This window comes from Mastomys coucha, unplaced genomic scaffold (assembly GCF_008632895.1).
Source record: "Mastomys coucha isolate ucsf_1 unplaced genomic scaffold, UCSF_Mcou_1 pScaffold6, whole genome shotgun sequence".
Taxonomy (NCBI): domain Eukaryota; kingdom Metazoa; phylum Chordata; class Mammalia; order Rodentia; family Muridae; genus Mastomys; species Mastomys coucha.
Window position 1 is genome coordinate 95601795 of NW_022196912.1, and position 12893 is coordinate 95614687.

The 12893-nt window shown below is 50.1% G+C and overlaps 1 protein-coding gene across 2 annotated transcripts in view; it reads left to right on the top strand.

Annotated features, from left to right (window-relative positions):
• Positions 1-12634, top strand: part of Galnt16 (polypeptide N-acetylgalactosaminyltransferase 16) — an 83113-nt gene extending 70479 nt beyond the window's left edge. For both annotated transcript variants that reach the window (XM_031355740.1, XM_031355739.1), the window contains exons 12-15: positions 973-1056; positions 6024-6165; positions 6753-6878; positions 10447-12634. In XM_031355740.1, the coding sequence (XP_031211600.1) occupies positions 973-1056; positions 6024-6165; positions 6753-6878; positions 10447-10584 (490 nt within the window). In that variant the 3' untranslated portion in view covers positions 10585-12634. The remainder of the gene's footprint in view (positions 1-972; positions 1057-6023; positions 6166-6752; positions 6879-10446) is intronic.
• The last annotated feature ends 259 nt before the right edge of the window (positions 12635-12893 follow it).

Genomic DNA, 12893 nt, shown 5'->3' on the forward strand with positions numbered 1-12893 from the left:
AAAAAAAAAAAAAAAAAAAAAAAAAAGCTGCATCTGAGGTAGTAGGTTTGACAGGGTTGTCTGCAGGTTTACCTCCATACCCATCCAAACCTGTGATCTGTCAGCCTACTTTCTGGTCATGGCCCGTGATGATCACTGTCTAGTTAAGCATTTTGAAAATGCAGATGGATTATGAAATCAATTTAGCGAATCAGCACCAGCATTAAAGAAGATGAGACGGAAACGATAGATGAATTTTGTGCCAAGCAGACCAGAAAATCGGTGGATTGATTACAATCGGTGCAAAGTGTTTTAAGAGGCTCATTTCATTGTGTATGTGTGTGTAGATATGCACCTACCTGTGTGTCCATGGGCAGGATGGAGGTGTGCTGCTCTCTGTGTTAAATTTGTAGTTTGAAAGTACTGCTAGTGATCAATAACAAATGAATCACCCCCCCACTTATTTATTTCTATCCATCCTTAAAAAGAAAAAGACGAGCCACTAAGTACTTCATATTTCCCACTCTCATCTAAGCCCTCCATGTCTCCATGTCCCCTTTTGATCTTCACAAAAACCCAAGGTAAGCAGCTGAAGCCTAGTTGACTCAGATGACATCTGAGGAGGGCAAGATTCAAGCATCTGTCCCCACAGCACATCAGAAGGTTTCGACCTGCCAGACTTCTGAGAGATGTTCACAGCTCACCCTGCTCATTAGACCCTACCTCCTAAACTGGACGTTGATGAAGTCCTCTGCAAAAGATGACAGTTTGTATATGCTAACAGGGTCTGCAGGAGTAAGAGGCTGAGGGTGAAGTGTGGTCCTGTGAGCTCAGGGAGAAACCGAGAAGACAGGAGAACTGAGTGTTCAGGTCAGATGTTAGTATAGACTCCCTGAGACATGTGGACAGGGAGGGGACCAGTTTCCCTCTGTGGTCCCCCGGGGCCTGCCTCTCCACGTCATGGCCTTTTCCCACCTTTGTCTTTCCCTTCAGTGTGGCCACGCGGATCGAGCAGAGGAAGAAAATGGACTGTAAGCCCTTCCGCTGGTACCTGGAGAACGTCTATCCTGAGCTCACGTGAGTGCAGCCCCCCTTTCAGGGTGGGGACTAGGGACCTGCCATGCCGAGTCTGGATCCTCCAGCTGCCAGTGTTCATCTTCCCTCTGAGAGGAGGCATTGCTGAGAGTTATCAGTCAGGCGTGATGTGGCTGCATTTTTACCAGACTGCCTCCCCGACTAGAAATGGATATTGTCTCCAAAGGAAGACAACACTGCATTATACAGCTGAGGCCACTCTGCTTTCTTCACCTTTGACCCTGTTCTCTCTCTGCTGGAAACTCATCCGGAGGAGATAAAGTCATCCGAGCACAGGGCTGTTGACCAAAGACCCCGCTGTGGAAAATGAGATGCAGCTAGCTACCGCTTAGGCTGGCCCAGCGAATGCATCCATTTAAACAAATATTATGCATCCATTAGTATGTTATCAGAGACCAAAAAAGCACAGGGAAATGTTTGCTCTAGCGATGACGAGGAAGCAAAAATGCAAATAGGCTTGTGGCTGGGTGAGCCATGTGTTCTGAAGGGGACAGAGAGAGGAAAGACAGGTCCATGATTGTGACAGGGTGGGCCACCCAAGTCCCTTCTTCCTGATTCTAAATCTTTTCTGGTGTCTTGGTCACATGGCTCATTTCCTCACCTTCTTTAGATTTTGACTCATTTGTCCCCTCCTCGGGGCACTTTGTCTACACACTAAATCGACAGTGGCATTCTTCCCTTGCATTCCTCTGAAGCCCACATCAGCATCTCACACACATACACACACACACACACACACACACACATGCACGAACACACGCACACACACACATGCACACACACAAGCACATAGGCATGTACACACACACATGCGCGCGCGCACAGGCACACACATACATTCACATGCACATAGGCACATATATGCACACACACACATACACACACAAGCACATGGGCACGTACACGCACACACGCAAGCACACATGTGCACACACACACACACACACACACACACACACACACACACACTAGCTGGCTAATTTGATGTCATCTCCTACACTTGCCTACAAGCTCCCGGAGGCAGACATCAAGAAGCCATTGCCCATTTTGTCTATGGCTCTTCTCTGATCCCTAGAATAAATAGTGCCTTATCACAAAATAGACACCAAGTAGGTGACTTTTAAAATGAACATTTTGAGTGAATAAATTCTTGTGAGCAAGCCTTGGGAGTGTGTAGAGTTAGCCTCCCGCGTGTAGAACAGGCAGCTGGGGAGCCACTCCTTCCCCTGTTGCTTCTTTCTCTCAAGGGTGCTGTTGTGGCTTTCAGCGATACCTCTACCCTCACTGCCTACAAGTTCAGCAAGGAGGGGCAACCTCTGTTCTCCCAGGGCATATCCAATGCCTGGAAAATTCCCATTGTTAGGTTTCAGCCAAGTCCTGGAGAACAGCTAGATGCTGAACCCAGATAATCAAAGTTCCAAATACAGCCTGCCTGAAAAGCAGTGGGCCCAAACCGACCACTGGGAATTTCTAAGAAATTCCTGAACAACAATCCAAACTACAACTTGCTTCCTTGGAAGCAAGTTGGCGGCCAAGTAGCTTCAGTCGCTCTGGCCCCTAATTGAGAGGTGTAACGCATTGATTCATGAGAGTGCAGTAAGTGTGCCACTTCCTGAAGGGAAAGGAGCCCATACTTGTTGGTGTGGCACATCTGAGACACCGAGGAATTGAGTGTCTTAACCACTGTTAAGGTTCCTACATTTTGGATGGCATTTTGGACACTGGGCCAGCTAGAGAAGCTGAGGAGCCTGTGGTGAGGAATTCTGGGGAGATAGAACTAGATCGTTCCTCTCCACACCCCAGACCTCCACCCCAGTCAAAGAAGTGCTCTGATGCAAACCTGAATCCATCCCAAGATAGGGCAGTGTGTTAAGCGTACCTCGCTAAATCAGGAGAATGTGGCTCCGGTTGTTGCTTCTGTGGCTTCTTTCTCTCTTAGCTGGCTCAGCTCTAGGTTAAATTGGGCGGGGGCAGGGGTAGGTCAGATTCATGTCAATGCCCCTCCACATGGAGGGTCTGTAAATTGCCCACAGGACTCAGGTGGTCACCACAAAATCTGAGAAGGCTAAAAAGAGCTTTCACTTTGCTGGGCTGGCATGCAGTCCTGCCACAGCGCTTCTCTGAGTCCAGGCCTACCTTCAGCTGGCCTGCCAATTCATCACTTTTATTAGGATTGTCCCAAACAGCAATGCAGACTGCATCGTACCATTATAGGGTACCAGTTGAATAGTGGCCATTGTAGACTCATTACAATAACTTCAAGCAGATGGCAGGAAGCATTCTAACCAAAATAGGATGCTGTAACAATGTATGCTATAACAACCTTCTAGTAGGTGGAGTAAGGCAGTGGATGGAGTTGAGCAACCTTCTAGTATAACAATCTTCTAGTAGGTGGAGTGAGCAGTGGATGCTACTCTATTTCTATGAAGGCATTGTGAGGTCTAATGGTAGCCCTGCTTAGAGGAGAGTCACTGGGGGAAGCAAGGATAGACACAGAGGACCACCCATAAACAGGACAGCTTGGTTGGCTCTGCCAGGCAACTGAGGAACATGATGGGGATTGCCATCTGGGCCATCTAGAACTGCTGTTACAGGGGCACATCGGAGCTGCCTCTGCTCTTGACATTGCTGCCCAACACGCGTTCTTTCCACAAGCATCACTGGGCAGAGCCCCCACAGGGCCAGTGCAGCTCTGGCAGCTGATGAGCTGGCAAGAAGAGCACAGGGGAGAATCAGAATAACCCTGTGCCGCTTGAAGCATTCCCCTGGAGCACAATTCTCAAAGGTCCCAGAAGGCAGCTTGTGTTCCATGCAGAGAGAGAAACCAGCACTCTGGGACTGGAAAGCTTTTCCTAGTGGGAGTTGCAAACTCAGCTCCTTCCAGGGGTCAGGGGGGCAAAGAAAGCAAAACAAGCAGTGGGATGAACAGAAAGGAGTGCTGCCGCCCCTCAAGACAGAGGGGGAGTGTTCCTGGATCCCTGGCTCAGAGGGCCAGATCTCAGAGATGCTGGACTCAAGTTTTGCCCTATGACCTTAGAGGTTTTACTTTAAGTGTGTGTGTGTGTGTGTGTGTGTGTGTGTGTGTGTGTGTGTGTGTGTGTGTATACACATTCAGAAGTGCATACTCATGTGGGTAGAAGTGAAAGGCCAGAACTGGATGTTTTCTACTGTTATAATCCACCATCTCCCTTGAGACAGGGTCTCTACCTGAACTTGGGGTCCACGAATTGACTAGACTGGCTGGCTATCAGAGTGAGAAGCTGCCCGTCTCTGTCCACTCTCTGCACTACCCATACAAGTGACCGTACCTGGTTCTACATGGGTGCTGGGATCTGAACACAGGTCTCTGTTGCTTGCATGGTAGACGGAGCCATCTCAGGCTTTTAAAAAAGATTTTAATTAATGTATTTGTTTAATGTTGGTGGAGACTTGGATGCTCATGTGGACTTTCAAAGACACCAGTCTCCTTCTACCACATGGGTCCCTGGAATTGAACTCAAGTTGACAGGCTTAGCAGCAAGTACCTTCACCTACTAAGCCATCTTGCCAGCCCTCTCATCTTTAAATTGCTAACGAATTGAAAGCTGCAGTAACCCCTCTGTAGATCAGATGGAATGTGTCTAATGGCCACATTCAGCACAGGACCTGCAGTTGCAATCTGTGCTCCCGACCTTTACAATAAGTCTGGTCCTGAAGGAAAGTCTAGGTGGTGGTTGCCACCACCAGGGTGTGTGAGGGGGAGTGAAGGGAGCTCCCTGAGGCTCCCTGAGAGCAAATCAGTACTGAGCTCCCATGGTCTCTCCAACAGCCTGGGGAAGACCTGCTTTGGCTGAGATCTTGCAAGGCTGTCCACATCAAGGAATGGCAGACATGTCTCCTCCAATGGCCCAGGCTCTCTCAAACAGAGGCATTAGGGAACAGGGAGCATCGGGCCCAGGGTTAGGTACTGAGCACCCCTGGTTCCCTCATAGTTTGCGATGGATGCATAATTCATGGGCCTCCCAAAGCCAAGCATACAAGCCTGTGTCAGCTGCAGATGGTAGCCTCCCTAAGTTCGCTACCCAGAGGTTATTACTGTGTGTGTGCACATGTGTGCATGTGCTTAAGCATTCTCCTGGCACATGAGATGAGATATCTTAATAATGTGATAGCTGGAGGCCTCCCACAGCAGCAGGCTGAGTGTGTCCAGGTTTTCTCTCACAGTCATTTGTAATGGGTGCAGAGTTTCTATCCTGTGCGTGTATCTAGCCCACGACAGCTGCTGGGTAAGCAGATATTCCCAGTGCTTTCGGTATCAGCCATTCTGATATGAATATCTTTTAACACAGCCAGCTAATTTTCATTAGATTCCTTAAGCTGGCATTCTTCCGTCAAAGGCATGCATACTTTGAGGGCTCTGCTGCTTAAGGCCTCCCTGTTCTCTCCCAAAGTTGAGCTGGTTCGCGCTCTCCCTGGTAGAAAGTCTCATAGGTATTGCCAACACTGGGCATTGTTTAAAACACACATGCACTCTCTCTCTCACACACACAGAAGGGAAACAAATAATGATTGCTCTCTAACACGCATTCTTTAATCACAGTGAGGCTGAACATATTTGCATGGTTATACATTTTCAGTCAGCTGCTCCAAAATCATCCCTTCACTGGTATTTTGAGATGGAGTGTTGAAGCCACCTTTAAACTCCCAGGTGTCCACTTCTGGGCTGAGGAGTCCATGAGTTAGGCCTGAGTGTCTCTTCAGGGTCCCCTGTGTCTCAGGTCTCCCATAAGAACCTACGGGGACTGAGGCTGTTTCTGCCTCTTATAACCCTGCTCTCCCCTACCTCACCCCCCATCACCTCCCTAGACTGCCAGTCCTAGAGACCTCAGTGACTGTGGCTACCCTCTGGAGGAAGGGGCTGGTAAGCAAGAGTAGAGAGAGAAGCAGCCTGACTCCACCTTTCTCCTCAGTGTCCCAGTGAAGGAAGCGCTCCCTGGTGTCATTAAGCAAGGAATCAACTGCTTAGAATCCCAAGGCCAGAACACAGCTGGTGACCTCCTGCTTGGAATGGGGATATGCAGAGGGTCTGCCAAGAGCCCTCCACCAGCCCAGGTAAGCTACTTAGGGCTAACAACAGGATGGAATCTGAGAGCATTGGCCAGGAGCGGAGTAAGGGCTTCTCTCTGCTCATTTTTCTCCTCTTGTTCTACACTGTCCATAAATCTCCTGCCGAATGCCCATTCCTTTCCAGCCCTGGGTCCCTCACTTTCTCTTCTAAAGGAAGAAGTGCTACCTGGTTCTATGCTGGAGTACAGTTTGGATGTATGGGATGGACTGCAGGTCTCTAAGACTCTGCATTCATAGCTAATGTGTGAGCCACACCCACACCAGCTCTAGAGCAGGTTGTGGAGACTCCATCATGGACCCAGCCAGGTCTTGTATCCCTTCTTCCCTTTCTCTAGCATCCCTTGAGGCCTCTTTAACTCCCCTCTGGTTAGCTCCAGCTGAGTTTTCCTCATCTTAATATTTGACTGTGAACATTTTCTAACATAAAGCAAGATGGAAACTGTACAATGAACACTCTCCTTTAGCTTCTACCATTATTTGTAAAAAGTTTGAAGAAAGTCCCGGATCTCTTTGCCTAATCACCCATCTACCCATATCTGTCCACCCAGAGCTGTCCTCTCCCTGTCTTGCAGGCATGGTTATTTAGTGATCACCTTATCCAGCAGCAGGGGAAGTGTCTGGCTGCCACCTCCACCTTAATGTCTTCCCCTGGATCCCCAGTAGTACTGCAAGCGTGTAACCCTAAAGAAGGCAAACAGGTAAGCCTCCACCACCAGGCACAGATGGCCAACAGCCTCAAGGGACAACTGAGCAGTTATGCCCTTACAGGGGAGTCTTAGCTTGAGGCATGTGCTCGCAGATAAGCCTCTCGAATGAGAATCTGAGGAGCCTTCGGCATCATCTAGGCCCAGCATATCATTTCACTCATGAGCAGATGCTGCAGCTAAGTGTTTGTTTAACATTAGTCCTGCCAGTCTGGAGGCAGGAACCATTTGTCTTGCTAATGCAGCTTGTCCAGCCTTTGATGACAACTTCAAAGCTCAAATAAGAGCTTTCTACCTTGGATGCCCCGACTGTGCTAGCCAGCTCACATTCACAATCATCCTTCAGCCACCTCCTCTAGCCGCCTGGTAAGATAGTTCTCAACTAGCCCTATTGTGCAGTGAGTAGACCAAGGCTCCCTTGACACAAGGCTGTCAGCTCCCGCAGCTGAAAGGAGTAGAAGGAGCTAGGATTTAAACCCAGGCTCAGTGTGACTCCTGAGCCCACAGACTTAAGCCAGAACTTAGTAAGGATTTCCTGGCTGCTGGCTCATTGGGAATTTGAGGTCCAGAGATGGTGATTTGCAAGCTCACATGACTAGCCTCAGCTGTGTCCTAGGAAACAGTTCAGGGTTACTTGTGGAAGGAAAAACTAATGCTCCGAGAAATGTTGTCGCTTGCCCACGGCACACAGCAGCCAGTGACAGAGCGCTAAGTACTAGATTGCTGGAGTCAGCCCCTCTCTTTACTGCTGCGCTCTTCCTGGTTATCCAAGGCCCAGGCTGCAGCAGCCCTTCTCAACCCTGCTGGTAACACAGCCTGCTTATGGTCCAGCAAAGGGTGAGGAGGGGCCTGGCTCTCAGCCTGGGCCTACAGGGCTTCCACCCACGCCTCTGCCATTTGTTTGGGTCAACTCTTTCTTCAGGGTTGAGTGGCAGTTTGTTATTCTGTTCTGGAAAAATAGCCAGGTTCTCTCCTTCCAGCCTTTGTGTATGAGAATGGGGCTTGGGGTGGCAGGGAAGCAAATCATAGCCTGCTTACTGGGCCTACTGGCTATTTCTGCTAGCTTTCAGCCTAGGAGATGTAGCTTGACCTCTGCCCTGTCCTGCATCGGGGCTGGTGCAGTCTGCCCTTTTGCTGGAGCCTGAATCCCTTCCTGAGAGGAAAGCCTTGAGCCCACGAATACCTCTATGTTGAAGTCAGAGCTTCCTGGCGTCTTCCCAGGCAGCCCATTCAAATACTTCTCTTTAAAAGCACCCTATGGACCGTAGAGACCCTTGCAACCTGACAACCTGATTCCCCAGGACCCATGTGTTCACAGGCTGCATGCATTATGTTTCTACATGCCTGGCTAGTCATCCTCCAACCCCCAGCACTCTGGGTACCACACCTCTCACCACCATGGAGAACAGATGAACAAATCCCCCACTGTCAGTCCGTTCTTGATTCTAGGCTCTCCTTCCTGGTCTCTAATTGACCTTGATTCCAACCCAGGCCAGTTGGGCTTCACATGTCCATGAGGCTCCTGAGAGTTAGACAGGGTACAGTGGAATCAGCAGGTTCTAGTACAGCTATTCCCCAGGTTTCTCGCTCATACACTAATGGGCTGCTGCACGGCCAGAGGATGCAGATGTGGAGACTAGGTATAGGAGAGGACCTGAATATGTGTGGTGTCTGCACAGCCTCGGAGCTGAGTGGCTGGGAGAGCCAGTGAGAAAAACTGCCTAGAAGCTCTGGTGGGAGTAAGAGTTCTACTAGTGGGTTATTCACTTGCTCATTGCTTCCCCATGCCAAGGAATGCACCCATCATGTACAAGAAGGGAAGGAAGAGCCTGGTTTGGCTCTCAAGGAAGCTGGTGAGGGAGGTAAAAGGGGCCGCCACCGCATTAGTGAGAACTGCATGCCAAGGTAGCACCAAGCCTGAGCCACACGGGCCAGGGGAAGCCCCTCTCCTTCTCCTGCCAGAGAAGAAACTATAGCATTTCCAGCTTGACGTTTTGTTGGAGGTTTAGCCAATGGAGTCAAGCGTGAGAGGCTGTAAGAGCAGTCCTGTATCCGGATAGAAACTGGAGATGCAGGTGTGCCTGTGGGAACTAAGCCAAATTTTAAATAATACCGTCTCCACAGTTGAGTGCAGCTCACCTCTGTCCCTTAGCTGCACGGTGAGAACACAAACATCTCCCTCAGAGCTCTGCAGGCTCCGGCCTCATGGTCGTGAGCTCCGTTGCCTCATAGGAAGATAAGGAAGGGATATGGCTGCAGGGAAGGAAAGCAGGCAAGAAACAGAACACTGATGTCTGGTGCTATTCAGACGTCTCCCAACCCGGGCCTCTGCCTTACATCTCTTCTTCATATCCCATATAACACACCAACCTCTATCCAGGCCTTTCTGAAATGCTCTATGGAAACAGCTTTCCCCTTACCTTGTCAAGCTTGGGAGAAGAAAATATGAGGATCCCCTTTGTGACTCTGACATAGGGGGACTCCAGTCTCCCACCCCCACCCCACTGCACGACTGTCAAGGTGGTGGCCACTTTCCACTTGAGGGTGTAGGTACCAGGACTCATGATTGCAGGCCAGGCCAGGCATGTAGGGTTGCAGGAAGAAGAAAGCTTTGTTCTTATAAAGAAAAGATTCCCCTAGGCCATGGGTCACTAGGTGCCTGCAGGGAACTAGTGGGGGAGCTGCTGGGGGAGAAAAGTGAAGTTCAGGAGCTGGAGGATGAGAGACCTGCCTAAAGCAGAGAGCAGGGGGAGCCACAGCCCAGCCATCTGATAGAAACTGAACCTAGTGTCCAAAGGAAAAACTGGAGATGCAGGCATTTTATGTGACAGCTAAGATGGGTTTTAAAATAACGCCTCAAAGGTCAAATAAAACAGGCCTCCAGGTTGGGCACAGCCCATGGGAGGGTTACTTCCTTTGATCTGTACAGTAACTCTGTCCCATACCACAGAAGTGAGCACCCAGAGAGGGACACAGTCTGTCTTCAATGAAGCGGGGAGGAGGGCTGGGGAGATGACCGACCACACAGCTGTTAAAGGGCTTGCTGGGTAATCACAAGGACTTCGGTTTGGATTCCCCAGCACCCACATAAGGGGCCAGGCGCAGCCTGTGATCTCAGCACTGGGGAGCAGTACATAGCAGGATTCCCTGCAGCTTGCTGGCAAACTAGTCTTGCTGAATTGATGAGCTTCGTGTTCAGTGAGAGCCTGTATCAAAAAATAAGATAGAGTGATACAGGAAGACACTGACATCAGCCTCTGGCCTCTATGAAGGCACATGCTCACATACATGTGTAGGAAATTCATACACACACATACACACACACACACACACACACACACACAAATAAATAAATAAATAAATGCTGCGTGTTGTAGGCATATGCGATTTTGTGTGCACACTCATGAAATGAAGGTACAAACTACTTTTCAGCCCTGTTCTGGGCATGGAATACAGCCCTGTGCATGCTGGGTAAGCACTGTACCACAGGGCTCCACCCCCATATATTGTTATTTTTAATCATTTTCCTTCTTCCTTTCGCCTCCCCCCCATTCCCCCCCAGAAATGGAGACGGAAAGGCTCTTTCATCCAGCACTCAGTCAGCGGCCTCTGCCTGGAGACAAAGCCGGCCCAGCTGGTGACAAACAAATGTCAGACAGATGCCCAGGCCCAGCAATGGCAACTGCTGCCACACACATGATGGTAGCCCCCAGCCTCCTGTACCTTCTGCATGAGACTTGGGGACTGGAAGGGGTTAGGGTGGGGGAGTGTCAAGCGGGCTATTTCCTATCTCCTCACATTTCGACTGGATCATCAGCACATACCCCTACCACGCATTTCTCCAAAGCTCGTTCAGGTAGAGTGCAGGGGCGTGCTCCATGCCCTCTGTGCCACCCCAGTCTTGCCCTGGGAGTCGAAATGGTTAGTATGCAGCTGTCCTGGGCAGAGACTTGGCAGCTGCTCCTGGCCCTTTGTCTTCTCCCTTGGCCCTTTTGGGGCTCCAGTCAGTGGTGTGTGGGCCTTGCCCATGTTGCCTAAGGGGAACAAGGACAGAAACCTACAGAAGGGCCAAGTTGGGTCACAGGGCTAGCCTGAAGTCAACACAAGAGGACAGGTGGCATCGTGTGTGAAGAGGCGAGGGCAGCTAGAGAAGAGGAAGGGTTGAGAGGCTCGGTCCAGGGGGTGGGAGAGGGAGGGATGCATCCTGAGAGCAGGGATGGAGATTCACAGAAGAATGTGGATAGAGAAGCAGCTAACTGTGAAGTGCCGGAAACCCAAGGTCTCTTCCCATGACATCACACTGTTCCTGCTTTGCCAGCCCCAGGCCCCAAGCCTGACATAGGCCTGCAGCCTCTCTACGTGACCACATTTTTAGCAAAAAGCTGGAGAGGGATCTGGGGTATAATTTATTTAAGTAGACTCCACTTCTGCTTTGCTATATGACAGGCCAAGACCTCACGCTCGGGCCTGTCCCCACTAATGCATCATGTACCCTGAAATATCCTCGTCTTTGCTAACTGTTTTGGACTTCCTACTTTTTCAGAAGCCGTTGCCTCTGTAAACATAGAATCATGGGGCATGGTGGCTAGTCAGAATTGGACCCCCTTTCTGGAGTAGGACCATTCCCAGTCAGTAGAGACCAAGCCGTCCAGGTCAAAACTTCATGCTAAGGCCCTTTACCGAAAGCCAGTGATTGTAGTGGGCTGCGAAGCTGGCTAGTGGCTCCTGTCAGTGTATAGAATAACCTGCTCTCTCTTCTCCCGCTACTGAGAACATGGAGACTATAGGTTGGTATCATCCTGGAATCCCATCCTTCTCCTCACCACTGGCTTACACAGTATAATCTTGGGTAAAAGACCCCAGAAATCTTGGGGTCTCTATCCCAAAGCAAGCCTGCCTAAGGAGGCCAGTCTGATCCCAGGAGCACCTAGTCTTTCATAAACCCAGGCAGCCAGATATTCACAGGGAGTCAACACACTCCAGAAGGTCGTGTAATCTCTAGTATATTGCATGTGTATGTACATATGCGATTAAGATCACATAGGTGGGGGGGGGTGGAGCCTGGATTTTCCCTTCTTCGTGGTTCTGATACTTTGCTCTGGATTAGCACTACCAGCTCTCTGGGTCTCTGCTCTCCATCTCCCCCTCTGCTGGGCCCAGCCTGTACATTGTCGCCAGATGTTAGAAACCGAGTACCGAGTTTGTAGTACCCGCTCTGGAAGGTTCCCCAGCAGTTTCCTTGCACCTCTGGCTCTCACCAGCATCCTCTCAGCTGTTCTGTGCCAAATATGTCTGCACCCCTGGGTTCATCACAGGGGCCCCTCACCTCAGTAACTAAGCTTCGCCCATCCTGTTACAATGTCTTATATATACACTGCTATTTACAGACCTGACTTGGATCCTGTGACCCTCTGGCAAGAGTTCTGCCTCAGTCCAGGACAGAATTGGGGCTAAGGTGGAGGCTTTTCTCCAGAGGCTTGGGCCCTGTTCCAATGTGGATTTTGGGGCTAGGAACCTGGGCTTCTCTCTGTGAATGTAAGGACAGCTCCTCAAGAGAGCCTCGATGGGAGCCTCTCCCCAATTCCTGTGGTCAGACCTGGCTCAGCACTTGGCAGCTGTCCCGTGTGGGGACTCAGTCCAACTCTGTTTTTGCTTTTCTTCTTGACCAAAGCATGTGCCACTAAGCTGTCCTGGAGGACGCCGTCTTTATGAAACACACCTGGAATAAAACCACTTCTTACATGTCCACACATGCTGGTGCCTTTATTTCGGACTTTGCAAGCATTCAACTACCTTCTACTGCCCGAGAGTCAGGTCTCTGCCCTGTACAAGTGAAGGAAACTGAGTATGCTCTAAGGTGGATCCTCTCCTGTATCTTGGGAGACAGCTGTTCTGTTGAGAGCCAGCAGGTGGCCTTGCTACTAGAGCATGCTGGGCCTCAGGAAGCAGAGTGTTAGACTGAGCCCAAGTTCCTTGCTTAATCACACAGGCCCTGTCGCTGCTTAGAAA